This window comes from Ixodes scapularis, unplaced genomic scaffold (genome assembly GCF_016920785.2).
Source record: "Ixodes scapularis isolate PalLabHiFi unplaced genomic scaffold, ASM1692078v2 PGA_scaffold1__304_contigs__length_218370807, whole genome shotgun sequence".
Classification (NCBI taxonomy): Eukaryota; Metazoa; Arthropoda; class Arachnida; order Ixodida; family Ixodidae; genus Ixodes; species Ixodes scapularis.
In genome coordinates, this window is record NW_024609846.1 from 25562929 (window position 1) to 25579909 (window position 16981).

The window sequence follows — 16981 nt, forward strand, 5'->3', positions numbered from 1 at the left end:
ATTCTCAATATGTACCAGCTTGAATTGGGAGATTCCGAAAATGTTTAATTATTCGTTTATAATACGATCAATCGGCCTAATGAGAAGTGTGTTTTCGGGTTCGTGGCCGCTCCCAGTGTGAGGCTTCGAGGCGTCCCGTGCTTCTCCGTCGCTCGCCGCTCGGTTCTTCCCTTCTTGTGCGTTGGTTTGCATTCGTCGTTGTTTGGGCTCAAACTGTCGTGTCCGCGACACACAGCAGACACGCCGTAATACACTGCAGTTTCCTTCCAATGGTAAAGCTGTATTGATTGTGCGTTCTGTCCACACTGATTCGAGTTGTTTTTCGAATTGGAGAATTCTTCTAGTGGAAATCTGTGGCGATGGTGGCTTTACACAAACCTTGTGTCCAGTCATCTCGGTGTGCTCCACTTTACCTAAGGATATACCGCAACGGGTGCGATAAGCCATTGATTCGAGAGTCTCATGACGACTGTCACGTGACTTTCAAAAGGACCGCAGCGACGTTGGTCGGGAACGTAAGCTGATACATTCACTGCGCTAGGTTGGCTGTGTTGACTCGTAGCTTCTGCGACGGTCCATCGTAAGCTAAACGGGAATGCGCTTACGTTGAAACTTAAGCGAGAGTGCAAGCGAGCTGGTTCAATACCGACTTAGTAACCCCGGTGCGGGGGAAAAAACGGGACCGGATAACACATAGCTCCCAACTCTTTTTCGCTAATGGGATTGAGTGCGCGTAACAGAGGTAGTGCCCATTAACTCGTAATCAGATAACTCTAGATAAGCGATGGCAAATGTGCGGGACCCTGCACATGCCCTGAGTGTTTAGAATTTCAGTAATGTGAAGCCCGTGCTTGGTACTGAAGCATAATTGGAATCCCTGGCACGAGTGCTACATCTAATATTTTTAGTCCTGAACGGAAGGATTGAAGCAATGTAGTTCAAGTTGGGCAGCTTTGTCGTTAATTGTGGTTTCCTTGCCTCGTCAGAGTTATTACGTAGATTAAGGCTGCTTTGAAAGATAAAGTGTGTTCTATAGCCCAGAGGCTTCAATGTGTCGATTAAAGTTGTCCTAGCGAACCTATATTCCGAACATGCGCCATCATCATTGCTTACGTGCGATCCGCTAAAAAAATTGGGTGTTGAACTGCGACACGTGCGTCTTATTTTAAAAGAAAATTCGCTCAAATTAAAACATTGTTGTTATCGGTTATAACCGCGTGGTAGCCAAAACTGTTTGCGCTACTTAAGGAGGTTATATTCAGAGAGTTGCGAACATTCTCTATCAAGAAAGAAAGAAATCAAGCGCGGCTATCACCAACTGAAAACTATTTTGGGTAAGATTTTAGGAAGGCCGAGGATCCAAAGACTTTCTTCATTCTGTTCCGTAAGTCACCCACATTGAGAAGGTGTCCAATTAGTGAATGCCGATCGAGTCGCTAAACACATCGCGTTAGCAATCGTACTCCACTAACTACCTCTCTAATCTACAGTGTCAACGCGTGTCTTGCCATTTCAACAAAGCAGATCGGCTTTTATGCTTCCTAGACACCTACATCTAGTCTGCCTTCATTAAGCCGGCGGAAAACGAAGCACTGCTTCTTTTTCCAATTACCCGCTGAGCAACCCGTCTGTCTTGCTTCGAGCTTGCATACTCCGTTCCAGGTTACAATGGACCACAACGGAAGCTACGAGCCATCCCAGCCAATCCCGCACTGTAAACGTGTGACGTGACTACGCACCCTGCGCGGCCCATTAACCGGTCTTCAAGGTCACGTGACACTCAGGTGGCATTGGGTTGACTTGGACGGCCCTTAGCATCCTTAGCGGTGTGTGGTACTGTTAACCGAAACAACAGTCTGCTCGCTTTCTCCGAGCAATCAGAATGGCCTGGCGAAAAACAATTGAGCGGTAAGAACCGCGGGGGGTGCTTCTGGGAGTTGGCGTTAATTGCTTCGGCAATTATCCACTTCCGGGACGACGAAACCCCAGTCGTCTATCGAACGCGATCCAGTCGATCTACGTGACTCTTCTACCCACCCTGCCACGTCTCGTCACTTGGGAGAGGGGGAGGTCTCCTTGGAGCTTTAATGGACGCGCTCTATGTCGTTGGAGTTTCTAATTATCCAGTTACGCCAACGTTTCAGGAACTGGTAAACTTCCCCTGGAGAGAGTCGGCTTTCAGACATGTCAGTCGTTGGTTTCGAGCGAATTGTATTTGTCGACGGTCCGCTCCTATTGTGAGGGAATTATTTGATACCACACCGGGCGCGCGAGGGACATTGTGGCGAAGCCGTGCTTGTAGAGCTCCGGTGTCTTTTTTAAATTTTTTTTAGACCTATACTGCAAACTCATTTCAGTTCAGTCAGGAGCTTTCAACGTAAAACGACACCGAGAAAAAACACCAGAAAAAGAAATATATCGCAAGACGTAAAAACAACATATAATATCAAGTTCATGAGTAACGAAATATCGCAGCTGTGCAATTGCAATAAATGTTTCAACTTTTTTGCTATCGACCGTATACTTTTTTTTTGCAACTCGTTCTGTTAATTTATTGATATTTAGTATTCTTATTGGTCTATATTTTTTACCTTCGGAATCAGACATTTTTAGGGGTTGGATGTACTAAAATTAATTACAAACGGAGCGCAGCGCTCAATCCTCGAGGAAACATGTTTCTGGACTCGTGTGACTAGAAGAGCTATAGATGTTGCGCAATCGACAAATGCCCGAGTATCATGTCATGGTTTCTTTTCAAACTTTCAGCTTCGACAAGCCTCGTTTTTCGATTGAACCCAGGGCGTGTAACTTTCTGGGGCTGTTTCTTTGCTTTGAAACGTAATTATTGAGACTGCCTGCCATAGAACTAATATGCGGCAAACGGCCGGTGAGCTGTTTTCCCTGTGGGAGGTTCTCTTTGTGAGTGACAGCTCAACCACTTGTTATGGCGCCGGTCGCCGAACAAACACCACCGGAGAATTAATCATCGCTCTTGCGGAGAAGTATCACTCCACAAAGTCCAGCCTTTAACACATCACTTTCTTTTCTTCTCTCATTAAAAAAAGTAAATAAATTTTATGACACATTTAACTGCTATATTCTAAAACAAATGTATGAGCACGAAGGCATTGCGATCGACAAACCCCCTTGAAGAATAAGGCAGATTGGCAGAATCAGAGGGAACAGACGGGTTAGAACTTTCAGCTTAAAGCTGGGAGTGGTGTACCAAGCTAGCACACCTAAACGAATCAAGGCCGGTCCACTAGCATTTCGACATATTCCAAGTGAGATTTAGCATATATTCAAATTGGTCATGACTACTGCGTCAGCCTTCGGTGAAGCTCTTGACGAATCAGAGCGCCGAAGAACGTTCAGCGTCGGGCTTGGGTCATCCGAGTGTGGTGACTCTTGGTGGTGGATGTGTAGGCCGTTCACAGGCTCTGATCATTCTAGGTGGTGTCGCTCAAGCGAGGACGTGGCCCGTATTTTTTACGGGTTCGTTGGGTAATGAGAAGCGGTGGAGCGAGGCAACTCATCTAAAGTGGAGTGGTATTCCGCTAGTGCTACACTCTAAAAAAATCCTTTCTTGAAAGGTTCTTCGACGGCCCAAAGATCTCTTTCAGCTTGGGAAGAACGGTTCTGCGTCAAGCACTATCGCCCCCCGGCGCACTTGAAAGGTGACTGGGCCATGAAGAACTCTTTTTCATCAAAAAGGATCCTGAAATGAATCCTTTTACGTTTTTCACAAAGAAGTTGAAAGAACCCTTTAAGGAGGTGCTTAGGATTACTTTTCAGGTAGCAAATAATGGACAAGCCTAAGATCCTCAAAAGGGATATTTTACGACCACATTTTCTGAGAGTGTATATTGTAAACCTAAATTATGTATTGCGGTCACCACAAACCTTTAGGCTGGCTTCTAATAATCTTCGTGTGCTTCGCACAATTTTAAAGAACCCATTCCACGACTGATAAATTTTAGGGTATTGAAAGCTATTACCCGAAAGGACAGCTCAAAGATGTAGTATGTGTTGAGTTCGATTCCTTCTATTATTTATTTTTCTTACTTTCCCACGTGATTGTCATTTCTTTTAACTAGATAAGTAAGGATTTTTTTTAAATCTTATAGCGGATAATATTTGCTTTATAGACACGTTGTTATATGTTTTCTAACAAATAAAACTCATTCGCCTGCTATTTACATGTCATTGCAATTCCTCTTTAGCACTATTAAACGAAGATGCCTCTTGGCATAATCTAATGTACATATTTTATGCACCTGAATATTTATTTTCGGTGGTCTCTCCATGAACGTCGAGATTGCGTCGTTCGCGCTTCCTGGCGATTTAAGGATAGACATTAGGGCCGGTCCCGCCGTAGCCCCTCACCCGTACGCTTTCCCAGAGATGCTTTCAACCTCATGCAGAGGAGCCTTGCTCAACAGCCACTGTTCTTGACATATGAGTTACCCACTCTAATTCCGTAATGTATCTGTTTTTGTCTTACATTTTGCTTTAAATGCATGAAATTTATATTGACAGTTTCAATGATTTTATGTCCGTAGCCTGTAGCCTAGATGAGGTCACAGTGCCACGTGACATAATGGCGTCACGTGAAACCACGACGTCGCGGAGTGTATGCGATGTTCCTAACACAAGCTACCACTGATCTGTCATTCTCACACTAGCTCTCTGCGAGCGGGGGAAATAGCGACGCTTGAATGAACTGCTTGAGCGTAAAAAGAGAATCCGGCCGTGCATGCGCCAAGTGGTGCAGCCCGATCCAAACGTTGTGCAAGGCGGTCGGCGCACTCAGTGCCGTTAACGGGCACAGTACTTCAGCGTTGTTTGCTACCAACTGGTGGTGGCATCGTGTGCTTACGACATCCTGGCAACACGCGCCACGACTAGGTCAATAAAGCCACTGCGAATGTCCCCAAAATACAAGATTTAAAAAAAAAATGAGGAACCAGAAAAAAAAAAAAATCGGCTCAAGGCACGGAATATGTGCAACCGGGAAAGCATCGAATTTGAAAAGGAGATTAATAAACACAAATAGCGCAAATGGCGGCGACAAAAAGAGGGGACAAAAGCATCACAGCGCTGGCTTACAACTGATATGTGTTTGCACTGGCGTGATGGTATAAATAACGAGGACGTCATCTCAAAACAGCCAGAGGAAAAGACACAATACGCTAAGGATAATGGTCCCGTGGCCCGAAAGTCAACGCCGCGCGCAGGCAATTCTTTCTTCTTTTTGGTGAGACCCAGGGCAAAGCTTCTTATCAGAAAGTGTCAGTCAGGGAACACTATAGTTCGTTGCAACTCAAGAAGGTAGGGCGAGGGTAAGACGGGCCGGGCAGGAAGAAGCAGACGGAACGTTGGAGAAGAAATGGGGAAACATCCTTCTCTCTTTAGCGTTCCGTCTGCTTCCTCCTCCCCGGCCCGTCTTACCCTCGCCCTACCTTCTTGAGTTGTAACGGACTATAGTAATATCCAGCTCCAGTCGTTCAACTTAACGGTCTTCGATAATCTCTCTGGCGAGTTTCTCGTTTTTCTTGCTAAGCCTTACACAATACTCGCGCTGTGCTAGTTTCATTATCTGTTCCCCGTCTCTGGTGGCCTTTGTTCCTAATGATTGTTTACTAAGCAGTTCAATCGTAAGCAATAATAAATTAGTAGACGTGTGCGTGTTCCGGTTTGAATCTAATAGCGCTGTACCATCATTTAACACTGCAAAGAAAACAGATTTCCTTGGCTTTCCCTTCCACTTTGAAGATTAGGAATGACGCCGTGCTACCCGATTCGAACCAGAATTAGCACACCCCTTTAAATTCGACAAATATTCCTCATAGTGATGGTCTTGTAGTACAGCAGCAATTTGGTTAACAGTCTTCAACACTGAGAACATGAGACGTGTTGTTAAATGAATAATTGTGGGTAACGCGGGCTAATGCACCTAATAAAATTGTGCTTATCTGCCAATAGTCTCCCGTATGTTCATGGGAAAACTTACTTTTTACGGAGAGATACGAAAACATAGACCCACTAAGGATCGTATATCGGTGTGACACCATACAGTTAATAAAAATGCCTTTATTTTTCCATCACTTGATGAAAGGGAGGCCGGGGGAAAAAGTTGTGAAGACAGCTTGACGGGTCCCCGGCCTCCTACTTTGGCAGAACAGAACAGCTCAAACTAAGAAACAAGAGTAGCTGATAAAAATAAGCTGATACAAGAAACAGCCCTGGCAGAGCACATCAGCACACAAACCTTTTTACACTGTGCGGTTATTGTACATAGTAATTTCGCAGCTCAATCATGGTAAGCGAGTCCAGTTGGATGTCGCGACTAACGAAGTTGTCAAGTAAATGCGGTATAGCTTAACATTTGCACGCAGACCGTGTTAGTGTTATGTAGGACGATCCTAAAATATTCAGCGTGCCCTGTTGGATAGGTTACAATATTCCTAGTTAACAAAACGAAAGTAGCCAGGAATTGAGTATTTCGTTTTGTCTCTCCTTTAAAACCAGCGGGCAACCTGTAACTGTGTGAGTTCTGTATAGTTATTATAGAGCATTGTTTGAACAATCCAGCAGTATGAGAGTCGTGTGGGGCGTTGCAAATAATCCTAACAATTTTCTTTTGAAACAGGGATATTTTTTTCTAAGTTTACGGCTGTGATCGTACCCCCGATAAAGTGGCAATAGCTGAGTTAGAAGTAAAAAAGAGAATTGTAGAGGATGACTTTGGCAGAAGTTGACAAGATAGAGTGGTTGAGTATTGCTAACACGAAAAAAAAACACAAGATAATTTAGAGATTACATACTGTACAAGCTAATCCCGGGAGATGTTCTCAGCAATGACCACTCCGAGTGTTTTAAAGCTAACAACTGTTTCAATGGTAGTCGTGTTTAAGATGATGCCAGTAGAACACCATGCGGCCTTATTTTTCGGACAAAAAAAGAATGGCTTTCGTTACATTCTTTTAATGAGTCCGCCTGTGCCCAAGACACTAGTTTCAAAAAGGGTCTATTTGCGTGCGCCATCAATAAATTTGACTCGTAAGCAGAAAAACAAAAAACAAAAATGCTAGTATCGTTTGCATAAATGCTTTGATCTATGTTCACTATCTCATTTATATATATATATATATTATGTCGAAAGGGACGGAGCATATTTCCTTTAGGGAAACCCGACGCAATATGTTTTGTTGTAGAACAGCCATTTAGGTATACTTACTGCTGTCAATGATCAAGGTAAGAGTTCAGAAGCATTAACGCGCCGCCGCGAAAACCGTAATGTTCTCGTTTCTGTAAGAGTAGTTTCTGATTTAAGCTATCAAAAGCTTTGCTGAAGTGGACGAAAACACCATGTGCTAGTTTTTTAGAGCGCAGCTCTTAGGGGCCCGTTTCCGGCTTGACCGGCGTCGGCGTCGCCGTCGGCGTCGCCGTCGCCGTCGGCGTAACCGCGCGGTGCATCATGGGAAATGTCCCATAATGCACCGCGCCAGCCCCCCACCGGGGTCACGTGACCTCGTGGGGGCACGTGACCCCCCGAGGTCACGTGACCCCCGAAGTCACGTGACTCCCCTGAGGTCACGTGACCCCCGCCGATGTCGCGTGACCCCCAATGACGTCATCGTCACTGATGACGTCACCGGCATCCACATCGTCATCGTCATCATCACTGATGACGTCACCGGCATCCACATCGTCATCGTCATCATCACTGATGACGTCACCGGCATCCACATCGTCATCGTCATCATCACTGATGACGTCACCGGCATCCGCATCGTCATCGTCATCATCACTGATGACGTTACCGACATCCGCATCGTCATCGTCATCATCACTGATGACGTCATCAATGACGTCACTGATGTCGTCACCGGCATCCACATCGTCATCGTCACTGATGACGTCACCGGCATCCGCATCGTCATCGTCATCATCACTGATGACGTCACCGGCATCCGCATCGTTATCGTCATCATCACTGATGACGTTACCGACATCCGCATCGAGTTAAAATTACTTTGATCAGTGTGTCTGCAAGCGTGAAGATCAGTTGGGATGTTGCATTATTTAACAAAGAATTCATTAAACACATTTGCCAAGAAGCGTCCCGTTAACTTTTCTTCATTTAGAGTAAACTCGTCAACAGTGCCTGATGAACAGTTACGACGTAGCGATAAGTTAAGATTTTTCCACGTGATATAAGAACGCCCCTCAGATGACTTGAATAATGCATTGTAAAGCACGTCCTCGCAGGTCGTAATTATTTTGTTGGGTTGTTATGGTACGCTTTAAATGTCCGGAGCTTTTCCGGCACTCTTGTTTTTTTAAGAAACGTTTATATAATAAATAATTTTGGTTAATTTTATATAAGAGATATTTTGTTACCCACGGCTTCCGCGCAATTTTTGACATTTTCAAAAGTTTAAACGGGAAATAAAAATTATATATGGCTTGAACCTGTTTCCTAAACGAGTCATAAGCATCATCAGCACCATCTCTAAGATACACTACACTCCAATAGGCATTCGAAATGCACTGGCGGAAAGCATCTAGCTTGTCTAAGGTTACGCATTGGAAATATACTTCGCACTTGTTATACGCATTTTTAAGTGAAGTCGTCTCTACACACAATAGGGGAAGATGGTCTCTCAAATCACAGGTTATTATACTAGAATTTAGTTGTAGGTTATGAGACTTAGTTATAAACAGATCAATCAGGATCTCCGATTTCGATCGTACGCGATTTGGAGCGTTTCTATTCCCTCTTCCCATATCGAATATTCTTCACTGGATAATACGCCAGAAAAGCACAGACAATACGAAAGAAGCTCTGGACAGGTCTACAGACCACTGGCGCCGCTATAGGGGGAGGGGGGGAGGGGGACGCCCGCAGGTGCAGTGCTCAGGGGTGTGCAGTTGGGCAGTGAAATGAGGGGGAGGGGAGGGACGGTGTCGCCGCCGGCCTCCACCCCGAGTGCAGCGGACCCTAGTGACCCCAATGCTCGAGATCTTCCTTCCTACGTATTGTCCAATTCTTTATAGTCTTCAGACCTTCCTTCGTACTGCCCTTGTTATTTTGCCGTATTGTCCAGGGATGAGTAACCAACTAGCCCAACTTGCCATCATTATCGAATATACTATTCTCTGAAGTCATATCATCAAATATAATCGAATTTATTTTATATTTACACCGGATAATGTGTACTGTCCTAATATGGACTACCCAGCAAATCGACGTCAAACTATACACTATAGCAGCTGATGTCCATCATCGTATCGTCGATCCAATAATCGACGATACGATATTGCACAGAAAATAAGAAAGACAATCTAGGGCAAAGCAGAATAGTAGTAATGTAAGGCAAAAGTTATCTCAGGTTTTTGTCAGCCCCCTCTTGTTTTTAGTGTGCTCAAAGACGGCCACATGGCGCACTCACTCTAGAAGGCAGTGGTGCTAAAGCCCAAGTTATGGAGGTTTATCGAATAAGGTTTTAGGCACTCTGCCACATCGAGAATTTTAAAAGTTTATTGCTTCCTTTTTCATTCAATTTATTCGGAATAACCTTTCGTGCGCTAACGATTACCTGGTGAAGCTCCGCTCGCTTCCCCTTCAAAACGCGTGGTTTTAACAAGTGGAAGCTCAGATCGCGGAATTTTTCCAAGGTTTCATTAGGAAAGGGTTTATTAGAACACCGAGCTCCTTATTTGGCAACAATTTAACTCAGTATCCTCAGTTTTCCCGCTATTTTCAGAGGGAAAATTTAAATAACGTGACATGTTCATCTTCTCAGTTTCAGAGCTAAATGTAGAGGAGAAAATCATAAAATATAAGTTTCAGTTTAATTTTTTTTTTTTTTCAAAGAGGGAGGGGAGGGGATTTGGGAAAGGTCATTAGTGCAAAAGGCGACATTAGTGGTCTGACAAGACACCAATGCATTTTCACTCCCCGAAACGGCTGTTTAATGTATTCTAATCAAATTTAACAAATGGTTCCTTAAACACTGTATTTTATGTATCCCAGAACTTTGGGGATAACTGTCGCAGGCAATTTTGTTTTACTCAGTCATCGCAACTGTAGGATCTGCTTTTTAAACACATTTCCTTTTATAATCCGATGCTAGATTTTTTTATATGGTTTAGCGTTTCTAGCAGACATTGGTTTAACATAAAGATTCGGAATACATTAGGTTTCTGGCGGCACTTTAATTTGAGAATAAAAACAACGCTTCTCTGTGTTTACAGATTTATAGTTGGAGGGAAAGCCTAGCCCCTTTCGGTCCTGTTTGAACCTGTTCTGGCATGCAATGAAATGAACGCACCGGAATAAATTCACATAGAAAGCGAAACAATATCTGTTTTGTTTTTGTCTGTACTTCTGTCGTTTTTGTTCTAGTCATGGTTATAGAAAACCAGATAAAACGTTTCAGATGTCAAGAAATATCCCTCCGCACGGCAATTAGTTTTATCCTTGCAACCATAAATGCAGAAAGTGATTCGTTTAACGAAACCAATTAATTGCCATATTTTGTAGTTAGACGTTTTTATGCTAATTTACAAAGTACTAAGCAATTCCATGTTTCAATGGCAAAGCTGAGAGTGACCAAACAATATCTTTAGCTTTGTAGATTGCATATCACGAATCATAAACAAAACGTTTGGTCCAATACTGAACGATAATTATATTTGAATGATCTTGTTAAGGTAAGCTTACGAATTTGAAAGTACGGTTTATACAAAGTGTCTTTTCATAATATCCCTTCTCGTAGCAGTTAAGAATGCGCGACTTGAATACAAGGTTGTCACATTTAGAGCCGTCAGTTTCCGAACCTGTCGAACCTTGTTGGGATTACATACTCCCATTTAAAACATTAAAAATCACGCAGTTAAAATGATATCTTTACATCCTGATTAATTAATTTACGTGAAGAACACAATATTTGTTTTAACACTAACCCAAGCTAGAAGAAAACGTCTGGGGTTGGGTTTGAATTGCGCAGATTACAAACAGTGTGCTTGAAAGTCAGGGCGGAGTATTAGACCCTCAGATTGGATTACTTAAATCATGCTTTCAAAAATTTATTTGCGTTGCCACATTATTTTTCTTTTAAAGAATGATCTTACATCATTTACCACAATTTAAATCATATGGCTTATTTACATTTTATTATTGCATTTTTGCACGTTAGAAAATGCCGTTGGACAGTTTTACTGCAAAGACAAATGTGAGAAATAATATATATTTCTTACCAGTAAAGGGGATTATGTTCGTGCTCGGCGTGTTGTGGCTATGCATGCTGGGCGCCTCGTTTTCGCCGACTTTTCGAGGGTTCCGGAGAGAATTGCTTCAGTAATGCATCGCTGTATAACGCTCCATTTTATTCTCACGGCCCGATCGGTTTACGACGGGAGGCAAAAAGATTTCAGCTTTTAGCGGTGTATGCCCCAAACCGTTCATATCAAATAAACATCAAAAAGCAAAAGGAATAAATCAAGGTCGTGACCATTTATATCTATCCGTCGCGCATGAGCTCTCACGTAGCGTTATTGTTGCGCTTCCTAGAGGTTATATAAAAAAATCGTACTTGTAAATTGATGAATGATACAATTTTGGCTAGACTATGTAAAAACATGTTTGCGGTCTACTAAAACTTAGCATTAAAAAGACGGCTCTTCTTAATTACTAAGAATACCGTATTGTGCACAGAATAGGTAGGAAGAGTAACTTGAAAGTTACTATACTCACAAGCCCCCCCTCTCCTCTTTACGCCTCTCCGCTGCATCCTCTCCACATTCTCACATGGCCGCTTTGTAATGACACTGTACTGCATTTGTTTCTTGAAATGACAATGTAATGCGCATTTAAAGCACCAGACAAAATAGTGACACCAGCTGGCACACATAGGATTCCTCTGAAAACTCTATGAAGATTTAATGAATTTCGTACTTTATACAGAAATATATTTTACCGGGTAGGAAGACTCACATAAAATGCTAAAATTAATGTATTCGCGGTAAAAACATAATTTCCTCGGGACCGCTTTACTCGTGGTGGCGGACATCAGAAATGCGTTATACTTACTAATTAGTTCGCCAAATAATTAAAAATGACTAATTAGCTTTTTAATTAGTGAAAATAGACATATGGTTTTAGTTGGGCACTTGCTTGGCGTCATCAAAATCCACTAAAGCTAGCGGGTGCGATAAGGCGCCCGCGCAATATTTCTGTCTTCTATCAGAGCCCCAGCCTTGTACCTGCTCCATGAGTGATAACTTGAGCGCACTACAACGCTTCCCACGTGCTCAAAGTATTTCTTAAAATTACTAATTTAGTGTTTCTCGATTACACTAAGCAAGTTTCTAATGGAAACGTACGTCTGTTTTTACTAACCAGAAGTTATTTAGTAATTAATAACTAATTTGCGAACAAATTAGTAGGTATCGCGCATTTGCTGACTCCCACCACCACGAGTAATTTGGTCCCTTGTCAGTCCCCGCTGAAACACTATATCCTTATGAACATGCAGTGTGGCATGCCACTTGTTACGTTAACTAGATATGTATTACAGTCATTTAGGGCACTGTACAAGAACCACCTGGACTGGTACAACTTTCAAGTAACGATCAGGGAATAAAAAATGAAAGCCGTTTACAAATCCCTGTAACGCCGAATCGGAGCGCAGCTCTTGAGGAGTAGGGAAGGGTACTAAGGGGGGTCACGTCACCTGCGGGGGGTCACCTGATCTCGGGGGGGGGGGGGGGGTGTCACGTGACCCCCCCCGGTTACGCCGACGCCGACGCCGCTCAGGCTGGAAACGGGCCCCTAAGAGGTGCGCTCTAATAAATAGGCTCGAGTACACCTAAGCACTTCCTACGAGCTGTAAATGCGAAATCACGCACGCCGCTCTTCGCTCCCGTCTTTATTCTGCGGCGTACAACGCGCTGACCTCGGGCGTGGAACAGTGGAGCCGCTGCCTCGCGGACGCGCAGCGCCATCGAGTGAGCGATCATTCAAACGGTCATGTGCCTTGCGGCGCGAGGAAGGAACAGACAGCAACGTAGCTTCCAGCAGAACGAACCCCTTGGTTTATTCCATGCCCCGTATATGTTGCCGCGCGTGGTACAAACGATAACAGGCGAGCGGACGCGGTGATCAGTGGTAACACAACAGTGTGATAACACAGCCAGGATGACACCACACAAACTGACGCGCAGCGGTGAATGAGAGCCTCGTCGACGCGCGCCAGCCAATGGGACCGAAGTAGAAAAGGTGCCGTTGGCTAGTATGCGCGTGGTGTCATTAAGGTGCCGTTTTGACTGGTTTAAAAGCTGATGACGTCGGCTCGCTCCTGAGACAGTTAATGCCTTCGCATTAATAACTTAAGGGGACATTGTACTAATTGGTAGACTAACGCGACCCCAAAATGGTGGGTAAGCAAAGGACGATTAGACACGCGAATGGATACTTTGCGCCCCGACTTTTGGCTCAATAATGGCTACTTTCTTTTCTGTCTTTCGATCGCAGGTAGCCGACGAGAGTGGCGTACGAAGCAGCGGCGTGGGCCTCGGCACCGGCGGAAACGGCATCAGTCTGGAGAACATGCTCTGGAACTACTTTATGGCCAAGCAGATGTCGCGCCAGGCGCAACTGCAGCGCGACGGAGAGATCCCGACTGAGCTACAGAGGAAAAGGAGCGGCTGGAAGCAGTGTTCGTTCAACGCCGTGTCCTGCTTCGGCCGCAAGTGAAGATGCCATGCCGCGGCCGGGCGCGAAACCCAACCGGCGGACCCACGCCAGGGATCCTGTTGTTCTCCTATGCCTCGCCACCCACTGGGTTCCCCTGCAGCACGTGAAGGAGACAAGGGACATTCGATATGGGAGGGGAGGTGTACGCTGACGTGATCAACCGCAAGCCATCGAGTGCCCGGCCTCATCAATTAGAATGTCGTCGAGATGTAAGATAAAAAAGGCGATGATCATTGACCAGAACGGATTCCAATCATTGATCAGGACTGTTTCTGATAGTGTATGAGCTGCATCAACGTTTGCATTCTGTTGTTTTGAGATGCACCGGTTTCCTAAATTCTCTGCGCGTTGCTACCGTTTCCGTTGTGCTGCTCTGAACAGGACTTTTTTTTATTGTACAGTTTATATCCCGCAGCTACAGAAGTTTAAGGACGTAGTCTGCATTCAAAATTTATTTCGGCGAGCAGATTTTTTTTTTTTTTGGTGGGGGGATTTTTATTTTTTGGCGTTGTATTATGTTACCTGCTCCGTTTTGTTGTATATACCGAGGGCACAGAACAACTACCGCGTTGCGAATGTCAACATACGAGGAAGTGGAAATATTACTTCTACCAAGTTTTTCTTTGAATATGTCGCGCTTCTTGGTGCACAAAACTGAAAGTAAAAGCGTGAACAGTCGGGCACTATAAAAACGGTAGTTGCTGTCGAGGATCTGAAGCACAGACTGTTAATAGTTTCTTTGCCTGCTGTTTCGGGACGGAGGTGCAACGCGCACTGATTAGTTGCAAGACGGTTTTTGTCTGGCGCTTCACTGGTGGTCTGTAGATGGCGAGGTATAGGCGAATGTTCTTTCATATTTTATGTTTTGTTTATTTTAACATGCTTCTTCCTACTGTCTCAGAGCGCTGATGTTGTAGCCTAACACTCTTTCAAGCACCTCCCGATCTCAAAATTTATTCCTTTATTATATTAATTTGATATAGCAGCCAAGTACGTGTTGTAAGTATATTATGAACAAAAATGTTCATGCCGCGTGCGAACGATTGCTAAGCACTCTAACCAAGGTAAAATTTTGAGTTTAGTTCAATTCGCTAATAAAAGACGTTTAAAGGTTTTTTTTTTGTTTTTTTTTTTTAGAATGCAAACAGTGAACAGCAACGTGATTTGTTAAGTATAAAAATATTCAGAGGCACTACAAAGGCCGCTAGGTTGGACAACTGGAGTAAACTTTGAGGTATGAGCCTGACATAAGAGTAATTCTGAAAATTACAGCTTTCTTTTCAGTCATTGCTTTCCGACTCTATTGCAGTTTAATATAACTTAATAGGTTCTCATTCTTATAAACGAAAACAATTCGTTATATTATTCCCTCCTGGTACAAAGGTCCACATACAAAAAATGATTCTCATTTTTTTTTTCTTGAAATCTTTTACCTTTTATTCCAGCTCACACTGTCCCTTCTTTTACTGTTTACAGAATAGGTATTGATAAACAGACATTGCGCGTTTACTTACTATTTGTTTTGTCAAATTGACTTATATTGTTGGAGCCTGATGTTGTAATAAAATGTATCTTGCCGTTTGTAAACGCAATGTCCATTCCTATGTGCCTGCCTTTGTGCAGAGCGGGTCACTTTGTGAATAGAACGATAATCCGGCAGTCAAATCAAGGCTGCTTCATCGAGTTAAAAAAAAAACGGTGTTACAATCATAAATAAAATGAGTGGGTCCGAATTCATTTGCAAGTTGAGTGGAATAAAAATTTCAGTGAGACCGAAGGACTTCTTATGAGTTGTGAATGCGAAAGCATGAATATCGTTCTTCCGCTACCTTAGATCGTCTGCGGCGTAGCGGCGTGGACGGCCACGTTTCGCCGATCGACGGCCGAGCGCGCGCTCTCGCCAAGTGGCCTCTTCGCGCTGAGCTCGTCCACGCACCCTCTCCGGAGTCTGCCCGTGCGGGCTCTGCGGCCAGGCCCGCACCGCCGCTCCTTTTACCGGCGACCGGGCCGCTGCGTGCGCTGCGCCGCAATAAAGAGGGCTTCTCTTGTGGCGTTTTTTAGGGGCGAAGCTCCTTAGGGTCTAGCCTTGTCCATCCGACCGGCGTCCGTGCTCAGATCGATTGCACTGCCTCCGGGATCGGCCCACTTAAAAAAAAAAAAAAAACACGTACGCCCGCACGGGGGTTCGAACTCAGGACCGCTTGCTTACGAGGCAGACGTCTCAACCACTACGCTAAACTCCAACGTTGCATGCAGCCGCTCAACGTCTATACAGGAGAGGGCGCTGCGGTCAAATGCGTATATAATCGCGTTAAACTTTGCACGCATTGGCTCAACGTTTATAGACGAGAGGGCGCTGCGGTCAAATGCTCAAATGCATTTCAAATGCATTTCTATAAACACGTTCCGTACCACACACGCTCTTTCTGACATCGACCGTTGACTACTTAAGCGGTGGAGATGCGTTCCCACGGCTTCTAGCGGATCCAAGCTGATCCGCTAGAAGAACCACTGGCTCTGCATTTCACCGACCATAAAGCAGTAATAATGAAGTCGAAACGTAACCCGGAACTCAGCGCTACCTATGAACAATAAAATCAGTATCAATAGCACCACCAGAGCTTCGCCTAAAAAAAAAAATCATTCACCACGTGGCCCTTACAAAAATATGTATGGACACTTCTAGGACGTTCTATAGAGCAGCGTCCATAGGCAGAACAAAAGGCGTCTATAGGCAGACCACGACCTCCGTTGCCTCCGTGAAGTCGTCCTATGGCTGCTCTATGGGATAATGGCCAACGGACGTTCTATGGACGTCCTATTCTATGGTTGTTGTGTGGTCATTCTATACCCTCTCTATGGTAAGACGTTATTAGAGTCCATAGGGACTCTATAGGGTGTCTACACTGCGTCTTTACGGTGTCTATAGGGTGCCTCCAGAAAACCCTTACGAAGTCTACAAGGAGTCCCTAGGGAGTCCACAGGGAAGCCATACAAGGTCTATACAGGGTCCTCATGGGGTCTGCAGAGAAGCCATACAAGGTCTACAGGGAGTCCCTACAGGGTCCGCAGAGAAGCCACTCAGTCTGCAGGGGGTCGGCTACGGGGTCCGCACCGACCAACGTTTCTAGAGCAAGTCAGTTGGGAAACGCTAAAGAGCTTGCTTTGAAAAAGCGGCACCGATCTGTACTCGAAAACCGAACTAATTGCGATCGC

The 16981-nt window shown here is 44.4% G+C and overlaps 1 protein-coding gene across 1 annotated transcript in view; it reads left to right on the forward strand.

The window, feature by feature from the left end:
* The window catches only part of LOC8053917 (prohormone-1), a 126600-nt gene extending 111063 nt beyond the window's left edge, over positions 1-15537 (forward strand). The window contains exon 3 of the mRNA XM_002433414.3: positions 13544-15537. Coding sequence (XP_002433459.3) covers positions 13544-13765 — 222 coding nt within the window. The 3' untranslated portion in view covers positions 13766-15537. The remainder of the gene's footprint in view (positions 1-13543) is intronic.
* The last annotated feature ends 1444 nt before the right edge of the window (positions 15538-16981 follow it).